The sequence below is a fragment of the Acomys minous genome (assembly GCF_964271855.1).
Source record: "Acomys minous genome assembly, chromosome: 15".
Lineage (NCBI taxonomy): Eukaryota > Metazoa > Chordata > Mammalia > Rodentia > Muridae > Acomys > Acomys minous.
Window position 1 is genome coordinate 64,287,283 of NC_140497.1, and position 12,159 is coordinate 64,299,441.

Sequence of the window (12,159 nt, forward strand, 5' to 3'; positions counted from 1 at the left end):
TCTCTCTCTCTCTCTCTCTCTCTCTCTCTCTCTCTCTCTCTCTCTCTCTTTCTCTCCAATACTCCTCCCCTTTCCTTCTCTCCTCATGCTCATATAATAAACCTCCATATAATACCTGTTGCCTGGCATCTTATTTTCTTTATCCAAAAAGTAAGCTTTGTTTATTTAAGGAACGGAAGTTTTTGATGGTTTCTTACAAATGCAAACAACTGTTGCTTCTATAACACTTATACTATAGAGTGATATACATATTTAAATTTTTGTGTTTTCTTTAATCTATGAAGACTAAATTTCTATTTGTTCTTTTTACTTTCCTGACTCATGTTTGCTATCTTGATGTCTCTATAATCTTTACAATGGAAACTGAAGGTTAATTTTTTTTCAGTTAGTATTTTATTAGCTCATGAATATAATTTAAATAAGTGTAAACCAGCAATGTTCGCAGATATGGGAAATAATTAGGAAAGGCAAATCATTTTTTTTTCCCTCGCAGGATAAGTGAACAGAAATACATGCCACTGGAAAAGATTTAAGTAAGCCAACTTTGAATAATTGCTGAAAAGTTAGGTCTCAACCCCCAGACAAATGGCTAACTGAGGTGCCTACTTAACATATCAAAGCATACCTGGCCTCTGGGTTCTCCTAGCATCCCTCAGTCCTTCGCTAGTTTCTTCTTTCACAAAATACCAGGATAATGTGGATTCTTTAATAACCTTAGGTGTGTCACTGCCAAAGATTTCCAATCCAACTTATTCCAAAATGACTGTCTTTAAATTTTCAGAAGAGGCAGTGTGGTATAGTGGTTAAAGATTTGGTTCTTGACTCTGCTCATGCTGAAATTTTAATCAGTCATTATTACTCTATGCCAATTTTTATCTTCCTTGTATTTCAGTTACTTTATCTATAAAATTCAGAAAGGCTAGTACTAATTTATCAAAGCAGGCATCAGCTTTGCATAGGTCAATAGTTTCTAAAGGTTTAGTTCACTATTTCTGCGGCCTTTAATAAAGCATTCTCATTTTATTTTTATTGTTATTATCAACTTGCTTTTCTCAGGGGCTACCATCAGTGTCTGCGCATTTGCCCAAGGTAAAGACCTTGAGGCTGTTGTCTCGACTTTCTCTGTATACACAGATCTACTTCCTTACCAAATGCTTCCTCATCTTCTGCTAAACATTTCTTGAGCCTCATCACTGCTTCCTATTTCATATTTCCAGAAATTATTTGAAAGCTTCCTTGTCAGGTTCTCTCTCCTCATTCTACTTGTCCATTCCAGATCTCAAAGCAGAGCTATTGCTTCTTTAAAAACCAGTGTCTATTGATTACTTTTAAAATAAACCCAAACTTTCTTTCATGCTGAGGTCATAGTCTGTCTATTCCCAGCTATTAGTCCCTGGTGCTGTGCCCAATCCAGCTTGATTAACCCAAGACTGTAAATAGTCTATGTTTAAACAATTTGCCTAAAGTGTCTGGCTTTCCTGACAGATTCTTATTCATTCTTTAAGTAATATTACAAAGATGACTGTTCTTTGGCCTCTCTCTCTCTAGGAAAGGCTGCTAGCTTACCTGTACTTTTCACACTGTCAAAAGGTTGTCAGATTCTACTGCCATTCCTTCTTTGGCAATTGTACTTTTAGGCTATAGACTTGACCATGTTCCCTGAATGGAGAAACCTGGTGGCACTCAGAGGAAGGACAGCAGGCTACCAAGAAGAGACTTGATACCCTATGAGCATATACAGGGGGAGGTAATCCCTCTCAGTCACAGTCATAGGGGAGGGGAATAAGGGAAAAATGGGAGGGAGGGAAGAATAGGAGGATACAAGGGAACCATTGAGATGTAATATGAATAAATTAATAAAATAAAATTTATAAAAAGAGTAGAAGCAATGACTTTGACTGTATGTTTTCATTAATACTATATTACACAGTACTGCACTTACTACAATAGGTTAATTATAGCAATGCTTTAAGTTTAAATACCATGCTACACACAACAGAAGTTTATATTTTGTTATGAACAATGCTTTTGTATACTTTGTTCCACGTAGTGATCTAAGGATATGAACCAATAGAGAAGCTACAATTCAACTCATGACTAAAAAGTTGGTTGTATAAAATGCACATTTGTTTATACAGGAGCTTTATCATGTTTCTTCTATTGATAAAAGAAGATGAAATAGTAATTCATAAAGTCAGAAAATGTATGGCAATTCTTTAGTCTTTATTGTTTATGACATATTTTCATCACCCAGAAATTTAAATGCATGCAATAGCAAGCAGACTCTTTAAATTATTATCTTATTGGGAGCTATTTTTCCCTGTAACAGATATTCTAATAGAGTAGTAGTTATGAAATACAATTTATTTGATAACTATAATTTCAATATTATTTAAGTACTTGAAATTCTGTGTATTTATAAACATATATATCATTTAAAGACTTTTTATATAATATATTTAATCATGATTTTCCCTCCTTCAACACTTCCCAGAACCTTCCTACACACCCAACTTCACTCTCTCTCTCTCTCAAAAAAAAAAAAAAAAACTTTTTCACAGAAAATCACAAAAAGAAAAATCAAAATAAGTTTTAAAAGGCCAGTAAACAGAAAAGAAAGCCAAAACATAAAACTAAACAAAAAGATGACGAAACAAAAAAAGAAGATAATACAACAAATGCAAACAAACAAAGATGATATTTGTTTGCGTTCACCCACAAGTCCCAGGCATGAGGCCTGCCCTGGAGTGTGGTTGATAGACCTAGTGGCCTATTAGAGTGTACAACAATGGCCAATAACTTTCAGGTAGGTGTCAGATCAAGTGTATATTACCTTGACTCAGTACTGGGACCTTATCTAGCTTGAATATCCACAGGTTTTAAGCTTGTTGTCATAGTCTTTGTTAAGTTCATATGGGATTAGGCATCAGTCTTATTGTATCTTAAAGGCACTGGTTCCTTTAATTCATCTATAGCCCATACAAGCTTTCCAGTTCCTTTTACATATAGATCTGTGACCCTTGCAGGGAGAAGTTTGACAAAAGCACCCCATTTAGGACTGAGTTCTTCAAAGTCTCTAGTTTTCTGCACATTGTCCAGTTGTTTACGCCTGTTTGAATTTCTAACTATTACAAGAAAGTTTCTCTGTGTTAAGTGAGGCACTGTCATTTAGGTATAGCAGTGTGTTATTGACAATAATTTTATTGCTTTGTTTCTTAAGCAAAATAGTATCAGTAGGTTTTGTCATAGCCCCTTGACCTATACAGTTTCAGGTTCTTGCCCAATATGTTATTGTCAAACATAGGTTCCAGCTCATGGAATGAGCCTTAAATCCAAGTAAAAATTGGTTGGTTACTCCCATAACATTTGTGCCAATACTGTACTAGTATATCTTATAGAAAGTCACTGTTGTAGATCATACGGTTTATAATTTCAGTCCCACAAAATATCTCCATAACCCTCTGGCACCTACAATCTTCCCACTGGTTCTTCAGCACTGATCTCTGAGCCTTAGCTACAGAAGTTTTCTTGTAGATATATCATGTAGAACTGTGCTCCATAACTCTGCATTTTGAATTGTTGTGGTTTTATGATATGTTCTCCATTCGTTTACTAAATGAGAAGTGATTACAACGTGGTTGTTTAAACATAAACTGAACAATCTCAACAACAACAGGCATGCTAACATGAACAAGAATGAAGACAATGAGATATCACCCCTCCACAAAGAACTGTGAGTAACTAAAGAATGGTGAGAGTTAAATAAATATTCTTACAAGGAATATCTCATGCCAATTGGTTAGAAAATACCAAATGCTCATCCTTGAAGACAGACATACAAGCACAGTGTAACTACTAAGTATATTTTATTTATGCATTTTAGAATATACATTCATACATATAATAACATAATTACTCCAAATATATCCATATATATGAATATATATGTATATTCCAAATATACATGCCTCAATGACTTTTCTAAACACTTTAATCTAGCCATTGTGTTAAAAGGTCCACATTTTATTGTTGTTGGGATGATGTGGTATAATCAGGATAATAATTCATCAGTTACTAAATAAACAGACTACTTAATAGTTCTTGTAATAAACAAAAGTAAGAGTATAACTAAGCCTTGAGATAAACTAGATGACTTTTTTTTAAAAAAAAAATACACCTTCAATTCTAAATAGGACACAATGGTTGACTTAATAATTAAGGAACTTGGTATGTTAAATGCTAGATGATAACCTCAGCTCTCCAGAAATATTGTGATGTCTCTAGAATTTTCTACATTTCCTCTTGAAAAGAAGAATATTGCATATAATAAACTAAGTATGCATTCTCAGATGGCCCATTCTCATTTCAACTTTCTTTTCTTGTATACAATCATTTAAAAAATAATTAGTACTTGCTGGCATTCCAAAAGAATCAATTTTTACTATTTGCTCTTTGTTTTGCAATATATTAAGCAGAATGTGGACCATAAATCAGAAAAGGGTAGTAGGTGGCTTTTAAAAAATAATAATAGTATACCCTTAGTTACCTTACAGATTCATAAATGAGACTTCTTGTTGGTTTCAGCTTTATAGTCACCTCAGGGAAACTTAATTGTCTTATTACCTGTAATCAATTTACTCACTTATCTAAACATAGAAATATCTATTCACAAGAAGAAATAATTAGTAAAATCACATCACAGATAGTCTTCTGTCAATTAACAGAACCTAGAGCAGCATGAACACACAAGATTTTAACCACTTTTAAATAATAGATGTATAGAAGATAAGTTTAGCTGTATTATTCAAGTCACTAAACTAAAAATGTTAACCAATCATGTGCTCCTTAAGCTAGGCAAAGTGAGGTGGTAAATTTTTCAATGTCTATGCCTTGCTGCTATGAACTTATTTCAAAGCTTCAGTGGTATTTCTTGACCTTGGAAGATTTTGTTGGGAATCTATATTTCCATTGGATTCGTCTTAGACTTACATAAAGATGGGGTGGGTTAGGACCTTTGTGAAATACCGTTAAAGTATACTTGTTTCATAGAGATGTGGTATTGATTTGTCAATGAAGCCTGAAGACTTACATGGCAATGGATTTTTTGCTTTTGTCTAGCTGTGACCATGGAGGCACTTTTTTGTGAAAGAATACATGTTAACAGTAATGAAAAGGCTAAAGGAAATTGTAAAAAGATTACTGTAATAGAAGTAAAGAGAACCACAGATTTTGTACATCAGTGTACACCTGCCTTTAAAAGAGTGTTTTATTTTGTTGTTACTGGTACTTTTTTTTTCCTTCACAAACTGTTACAATTCTAGTAAAGACCAAATTCAGTTTCTCGGAAGACACAAAGCATTGCTAAAATTCAGAAAATATGAAAAAAAAACTTGGTTAGTTTGGTCATTTACAAATCTAGTCTTAGAATTGCTTTTCTGGAATTTCAGTAGTTGGGTGCAGGACTAAGTTCACAGAAGTTACCTACATAAAACAAGTATAAATGACATTTCAAATGACAGCAGAATGTTAATTGTCGGGAGCCGCTCCCGCCATTACAAGATGGCGCCGGCTTCCGACTTCCGGGTTCTCTTTGCTGACGCTGTTTTACTGCTTGCGCATGCGCAAGGACAGGCTGACTCGTTTTCACATCGCCGTCCAATCATTGGCAATATTATAATTAGGATCTAGACTGAGCACCAATTACAGACGAGCACGTCGCCTTGCTGGCTATTTAAGCAGAGCTCCGCTCGGGGTTTGGGTCTTTCTCCATCCTGCTAGAAGAGCTGTAACAATAAACTGCCGTGAACAGAATCCTGAAGTTGTTGCGTCATCCTTTCGGCGGGACTGCGCGCAACAATCTGGTGCCGAAACCCGGGATTTGCCGAACCCCGAGGTGAAGGTTGCTGTGAAGGACCCCGACTGCTCGTCGAGACAGGATTCAGCGCTGGCAGAGTGAAAACCGCGGTACTTTTCTGCAAGGTATGACTTCCTGGGAGTGGGGAATCCCGTTTCTCGTTGTTAGTTTCGTCTTCTTTGTGTTTTGTTGTTTGTGTCTTAATTGTGGGAAACGGGATAAAGTTTGCGCTTATCCGCTGTGTGACCTTGAATAGTTTGGCCTTAATTCTCAGGTAAGATAACTGAGGCGGCCGTCCCGCTCCTGTAGAAAAAGGAGGTATGGGAAACCTTCAAGTGAAGCCGATCTTGGACGCAGTGCGGGCGCTGCTCCAGGAACGGGAACTGAAAATCCCAGATCGTGTGCTAAAGAATTTTATAAAGGAGGTTGATCGGGTGGCTCCTTGGTTCCAGATATCTGGAAACTTAACTGCGGGGTGCTGGGATAAGCTAGGGAATGATATTAGGGCGGAAAAAGAGAGGGGAACTTTGAGACCAGGAACCCTACCAGTTTATAAATTGATAAAATCATGCATTGAGGATGAGAACTGCAAAGAACAGGTAAGAGCAGGACAAAGAGCTTTAGCGGATCACCAGGATAGTCTATCAGAAGCAGAAAAGGAAACAGAAAAGAAAAGGGAAGCTAAAAAGAAAACCCGGGGAAAAGAAAAAATAAAAAAGGAGGAAGACCACGAGTCCAAGGACCACGAGTCCAAGAGAGAAAAAGACCAAGAGTCTAAGAAAACAGACTCCGTTAGACCTAAGTTGTATCCAACTTTGACGGAGTTTACAAATCTCAAGTTAGAGGATTCCTCTAGTGAGGAGACGTCCTCCACAGAGGAAGAATCATCAGAATCAGAAAAAGAGGAAGTTCTAAATAGGGAAGACCAAGCCGAGCTGGAAAAGGAAGCAGCTAGATATGAGTCTGAAAGATACTGGCCTGACCCGCCTCCTTATATGATGGCATTCGGCGCCACCTTGCGCCCTAGTGGGAGAAAAGGGCATATGGATCAGTCACCAGTAGGAAAAGGATCTGGAACCTTAATTTCAAAAAGGGATAGAAAGAAAATATCACTGGCTTTCCCAGTATGGCAAGATGCTAATAATGTCCGTCAGCATACACCATTAGACTTTAAACAGTTGAAGGCATTAGCAGAGGCAGTACAAACCTATGGAATCGGAGCTTCTTTTACAGTGGCTCTGGTGGAAAGATTGACTCAAAATGCCATGACGCCAGATGATTGGTATAACACCGTTAAGGCATGTCTATCCATGGGTCAATTTCTGGATTGGAAATCCATTTATTTTGAATTATGCTCTGTGCAAGCCAATCAGAATATCGCTAATGCACATCCTCAATGGAGCTTTGACATGCTTACTGGACAAGGACAATGGAGACTTAATCAGACCACTTATCCCCCTGAGGTCTATGAACAAATTAATAAGGCTGCTGAGAGGGCCTGGAGAAGCATACCTAATAAAGGACAAGTAACAGGAAATTTAACAAAGGTAGTTCAGGGAGCTAATGAGCCATTTTCTGACTTTGTGGCGCGCATGATGGAGGCGGCGGGTAAGGTATTCCCTGATCAAGAAGCAGCTATGCCTTTTGTGGAGCAACTGCTCTACGAAAATTGTACTAGGGAATGCAGAAATGCCATAACTCCCTGGAAAGGGAAAGGAATAAATGCATGGATGAAAGCATGCAGGGAGATTGGAGGACCCCTAACGAATGCAGGGATTGCTGCTGCAGTGCTATCCGCACAAAAGGCAGCAAATATGAAATGTTTCAATTGTGGAAGGACAGGTCATTTAAAACGACAATGCAGAACTACAACAGCATTTGGTGGGGAAAGAGCTAATAAACAACCTGGGCTCTGTCCCCGCTGTCAGAAGGGGAGACATTGGGCAAATGAGTGTAGATCAGTCAAAGATATTAGGGGCAGGCCTTTACCAGAAAAAGGGGAAGAGGACTCAAAAAACGGAAGGAAGGGCCCCAGACCTCAGGGCCCAAAAATATATGGGGCTATGGAACACAATGGGGCCATGGAACGCAAGACACACAGATCCAGAGAGTTTGTGAGAGCCAAACCATTAGGAGAGCAACTAATGGATCAGCAGGACTGGACCTGTGTGCCACCACCAGAGCAGTATTAACCCCTATGATGGGCTGCCAACCGATTCCAGTAGATTTGGCTGGCCCATTACCTGAGGAGTCCGTGGGGCTCATTATAGGCAGATCGTCCACCACTTTAAAAGGTTTGATAGTGCATCCAGGGGTTATCGATCAGGATTTTGAGGGCCAAATTAAGGTATTATGTTCTTCCCCAAAAGGAATTAGTGCTATAGCACCTGGAGATAGAATAGCTCAGCTCTTGGTCCTACCAAGTTTACATCAGCTGTTTCCAGGCCAAAAAGCCCCTCGAGGGACAAGGGCATTTGGTTCGTCTGGTGGACAACATACTTTTCTGTCTCTAGAATTAGACCAACGGCCTATGATGATCTTAAAAGTAAATGGAAAAGACTTTAAAGGATTGTTAGACACCGGGGCGGATACCAGCATTATAGCTATGTCCTGGTGGCCGAAAGACTGGCCCCTTAATCAATCATCACAATCCCTACAAGGATTAGGATATGAAGAAACTCCTGCAATAAGTGCTATGGAGTTACATTGGAATGATACAGAAGGGCACCAAGGAACTTTTACACCCTATGTCTTATCACTTCCTGTCAATCTCTGGGGTAGAGATGTCTTAAAACAAATGGATTTTAGAATTACTAATGAATACTCTAAGCAAAGTCAAAATATGATGAAAAACATGGGATGTGTCCCAGGAAAAGGATTAGGAAAAGCTTTGCAAGGGAGGACTAGCCCAATATCTGTTGAGCAAAGATTAGAACATACAGGATTGGGTTTTTCCTAGGGGCCATTGGGGATGCCATACCTATACCATGGCAAACAGAGGGCCCGGTGTGGGTTCCTCAATGGCCATTGACCTCTGAGAAACTGTCAGCTGCAAGGGAGCTAGTGGCAAAACAACTGGCTACCGGTCATTTGGAGCAATCCATCTCTCCTTGGAATACTCCAATATTTGTTATTAAAAAGAAATCAGGAAAATGGAGATTGCTTCATGATCTTAGGGCTATAAATGCACAAATGCAAGTTATGGGACCTGTGCAGAGAGGTCTCCCTCTTCTGTCAACCTTGCCTAAATATTGGAATATAATAATAGTAGACATCAAAGATTGTTTTTTCTCTATTCCATTGCACTCTAGGGATAGACAACGCTTCGCCTTTACCTTGCCTAGTATAAATCATGAGGAACCAGATCAGAGATACCAATGGAAAGTACTACCTCAAGGCATGGCTAATAGTCCCACCATGTGTCAGCTTTATGTTGATGCAGCCACTCGACCAATTAGGAAGCGATTTCCAAAAATTAAAATTTGTCATTATATGGATGACATATTGTTATGCCACCATGATGAAGCGTTATTGCATCAGGCATTTATTGCACTTTCATCATCCCTTCAAAAAAGAGGGCTAATTATTGCCCCTGAAAAGGTTCAGGAAGGTATTGTTGGGCATTTTCTTGGATCAAAAATTACTCCTACGAAAGTAATCCCTCAAAAACTTGCTATCAGAAAGGACGGATTACGGACTCTAAATGATTTTCAAAAGTTGATGGGAGACATTAACTGGATTCGACCCTCATTAAATTTAACAACAGCTGAGCTTAGACCTCTATTTGCTCTCTTGGAAGGTGACACGGCTATTACTTCGCCCAGAAAACTCACTCCAGAAGCTTCCAAAACCTTGCAATTAGTTGAGGAAAAATTAAATAAGGCTTTCCTGACCCGCTTTGATATAGCTAAACCATTTCAGTTATGCATTATTCCATCCCCTCAACAGCCTACGGCAGTGTTATGGCAAGAGGGTCCCTTGCTTTGGGTACATCCGCAAGCATCCCCTGGTCAAATTCTGAGTCATTATCCTACTCGTGTGGCTGCGATAGCCATTAAAGGACTTCAATTAGCAATTACTCATTTTGGCATAGAGCCACAATTAATTATTACTCCCTATACCAGTTATCAGGTACAAGTGTTATGTTCCACCGTTGATATTTGGGCTATTTTAAGATGCTCCTATGCAGGGAAAATAGATAATCATTACCCTAAACATCCCTTATTACAGTTTGTGATGCATCATGCTTTTATTTTTCCAAAAGTTACAAGGAATCAACCCATCGATGGAGCTACTGATATATATACTGACGGCTCCAGCACTGGGCTTGGAAGTTTTGTGGTGCAGGGTCAAGTGGTTCAGAAAGTTTTCCCTTTCACGTCCCCTCAGCTTGTAGAATGTGCCATTGTCGCTGAGGTACTCAGAACGTTTTCAGAGCCATTAAATATTGTTTCAGATTCTTATTATGTAGTTAGAGCAGTCCAAATTTTGGAAACTGTAGGATTTATTAATACTAAAAGTCAGGTGTTACAAGTCTTTCTGGATATTCAACAATCTATTAGACAAAGGACTGCTCCTTTCTTTATTCAGCACATACGGGCTCACACTCTGCTTCCTGGGCCCATGGCAGAAGCTAATGCCTTGGCAGACAAGGCTACTAAACAGATTTTTGTTAATATTGATCCAGTCCAAGAAGCTACAATTTTTCATACTCTTTATCATGTTAATGCTAATACTCTTAGATATAAATTTGGCATTTCTCGGGCTCTTGCTAGAGATATAGTTCTAAAATGTAGCAAATGTGCAGAGTTCAGACATTCCCCTGCTATAGGAGTTAATCCTAGGGGACTACAACCTCTTCATATTTGGCAAATGGATGTAACCCATATTCCAGCCTTTGGAAAGATGAAATATGTTCATGTCTCTGTAGACACATGCTCGGGGATAATTCATGCTACTCCCCTTGCAGGAGAAAAGGTCGCACATGTTATAGCTCATTGTCTAGAGGCTTGGGCGGCCTGGGGCAAGCCCCTACAAATCAAGACTGATAATGGGCCATCTTATACTTCAAAAACTTTTCAACAGTTCTGCCAAAAAATGCAGGTTCGCCACGTCACGGGCCTTCCCTACAATCCTAGGGGACAAGGTGTGGTAGAACGGACTCATAGTACGTTAAAAATGTTTTTACAAAAACAAAAGGAGGGAATAGGCCCCATTACTATGGGACCTAAAGCTAAAATTTCCCTTGTTTTATTTACTATAAATTTTTTAAATTTGGATTCTGAAGGACGGTCTGCTGCAGACAGGCACGTCAATCACAAAACATCCAGAGAAACAGTAAAATGGAAAGATGTTTTGGATAATCAATGGAAAGGACCGGATCCTATTTTAATAAGATCCAGGGGAGCTGTTTGTGTTTTTCCACAGGACCAGGAAAATCCTGTCTGGGTGCCGACAAGATTGACAAGAATCATCAGGACTGAAGATGTTATGGAATCCAGGAAGAATGATGAAGACTCCAATCAGGAACCTGATCTGTCTTCTTCTCCTCCCGTCCTTGACTCTTAGCCTAGCCATGAAATTATGGGCTGTAACAAAAACATGGCCCATGCCCATGCCAGTACATGCTAATTCAACTGTGCTTCCCCATTTTTTCTCCACCTCCTGTGAAGGAGAGATTCCCTGTGCCACTGCGTTTGGGGAAGACCCTAAACCATTTAATCAGTCTAATTTTCATTTGCTTGGTACTCTTTGCTTCTCATTTCATGGCTTCATGCCATGTATTCGACTCCAGCATGCCAACTTAAGTGCCTGGTTGGAACCACAGCAAATTGTTAACCCGAAGATTGATCTTGGTACAGGGGCTTCGGCTGCTGCTGTTCCTTTACAGTCCATTTCCATTAGTCTGGATGGAAAACAACATGTGCCAAATGTAACAGCTAGCACCACTGTTTTCACATACATGATTACTAGCCAAACAGTTATTCCTTTTAGGAATAATGTGACTTGTAAGAATGCCACTCAATTTAGAGCTGCACCCTGGTGTACTCCTGCTTATAGTTTTCCTCCCACGTTTAGAGACTGTCAATCTCGAGAGAGCTCAAATTCTCAGCTGTCTTTAGGGTTTCAGTTCTCTCCACCACTAGATAGATTTATATTATCTCATAAGGGCAATGAGAGTGGTATAGCTGGATGGCCATGGTTTCAATGGATATTGAGTAATGAGGCCAAGGCAACTACAGACTTGTCTGCTTTCTCTTCCTTTCGCCAGGTAAACCATGAACTTTGGAATGTAACAGCCTTAC

The 12,159-nt window shown here is 39.1% G+C and overlaps 1 protein-coding gene across 1 annotated transcript; it reads left to right on the top strand.

Annotated features, from left to right (window-relative positions):
• Positions 1-6,174: 6,174 nt before the first annotated feature.
• LOC311584179 (endogenous retrovirus group K member 10 Gag polyprotein-like) lies at positions 6,175-8,046 on the top strand (the record flags this gene model as incomplete). Its single annotated transcript, XM_084758288.1, has 2 exons — positions 6,175-6,453; positions 6,574-8,046. The coding sequence occupies 2 exons, from the start codon at positions 6,175-6,177 to the stop codon at positions 8,044-8,046; spliced, it is 1,752 nt and encodes a 583-aa protein (XP_084614414.1).
• Positions 8,047-12,159: the final 4,113 nt, after the last annotated feature.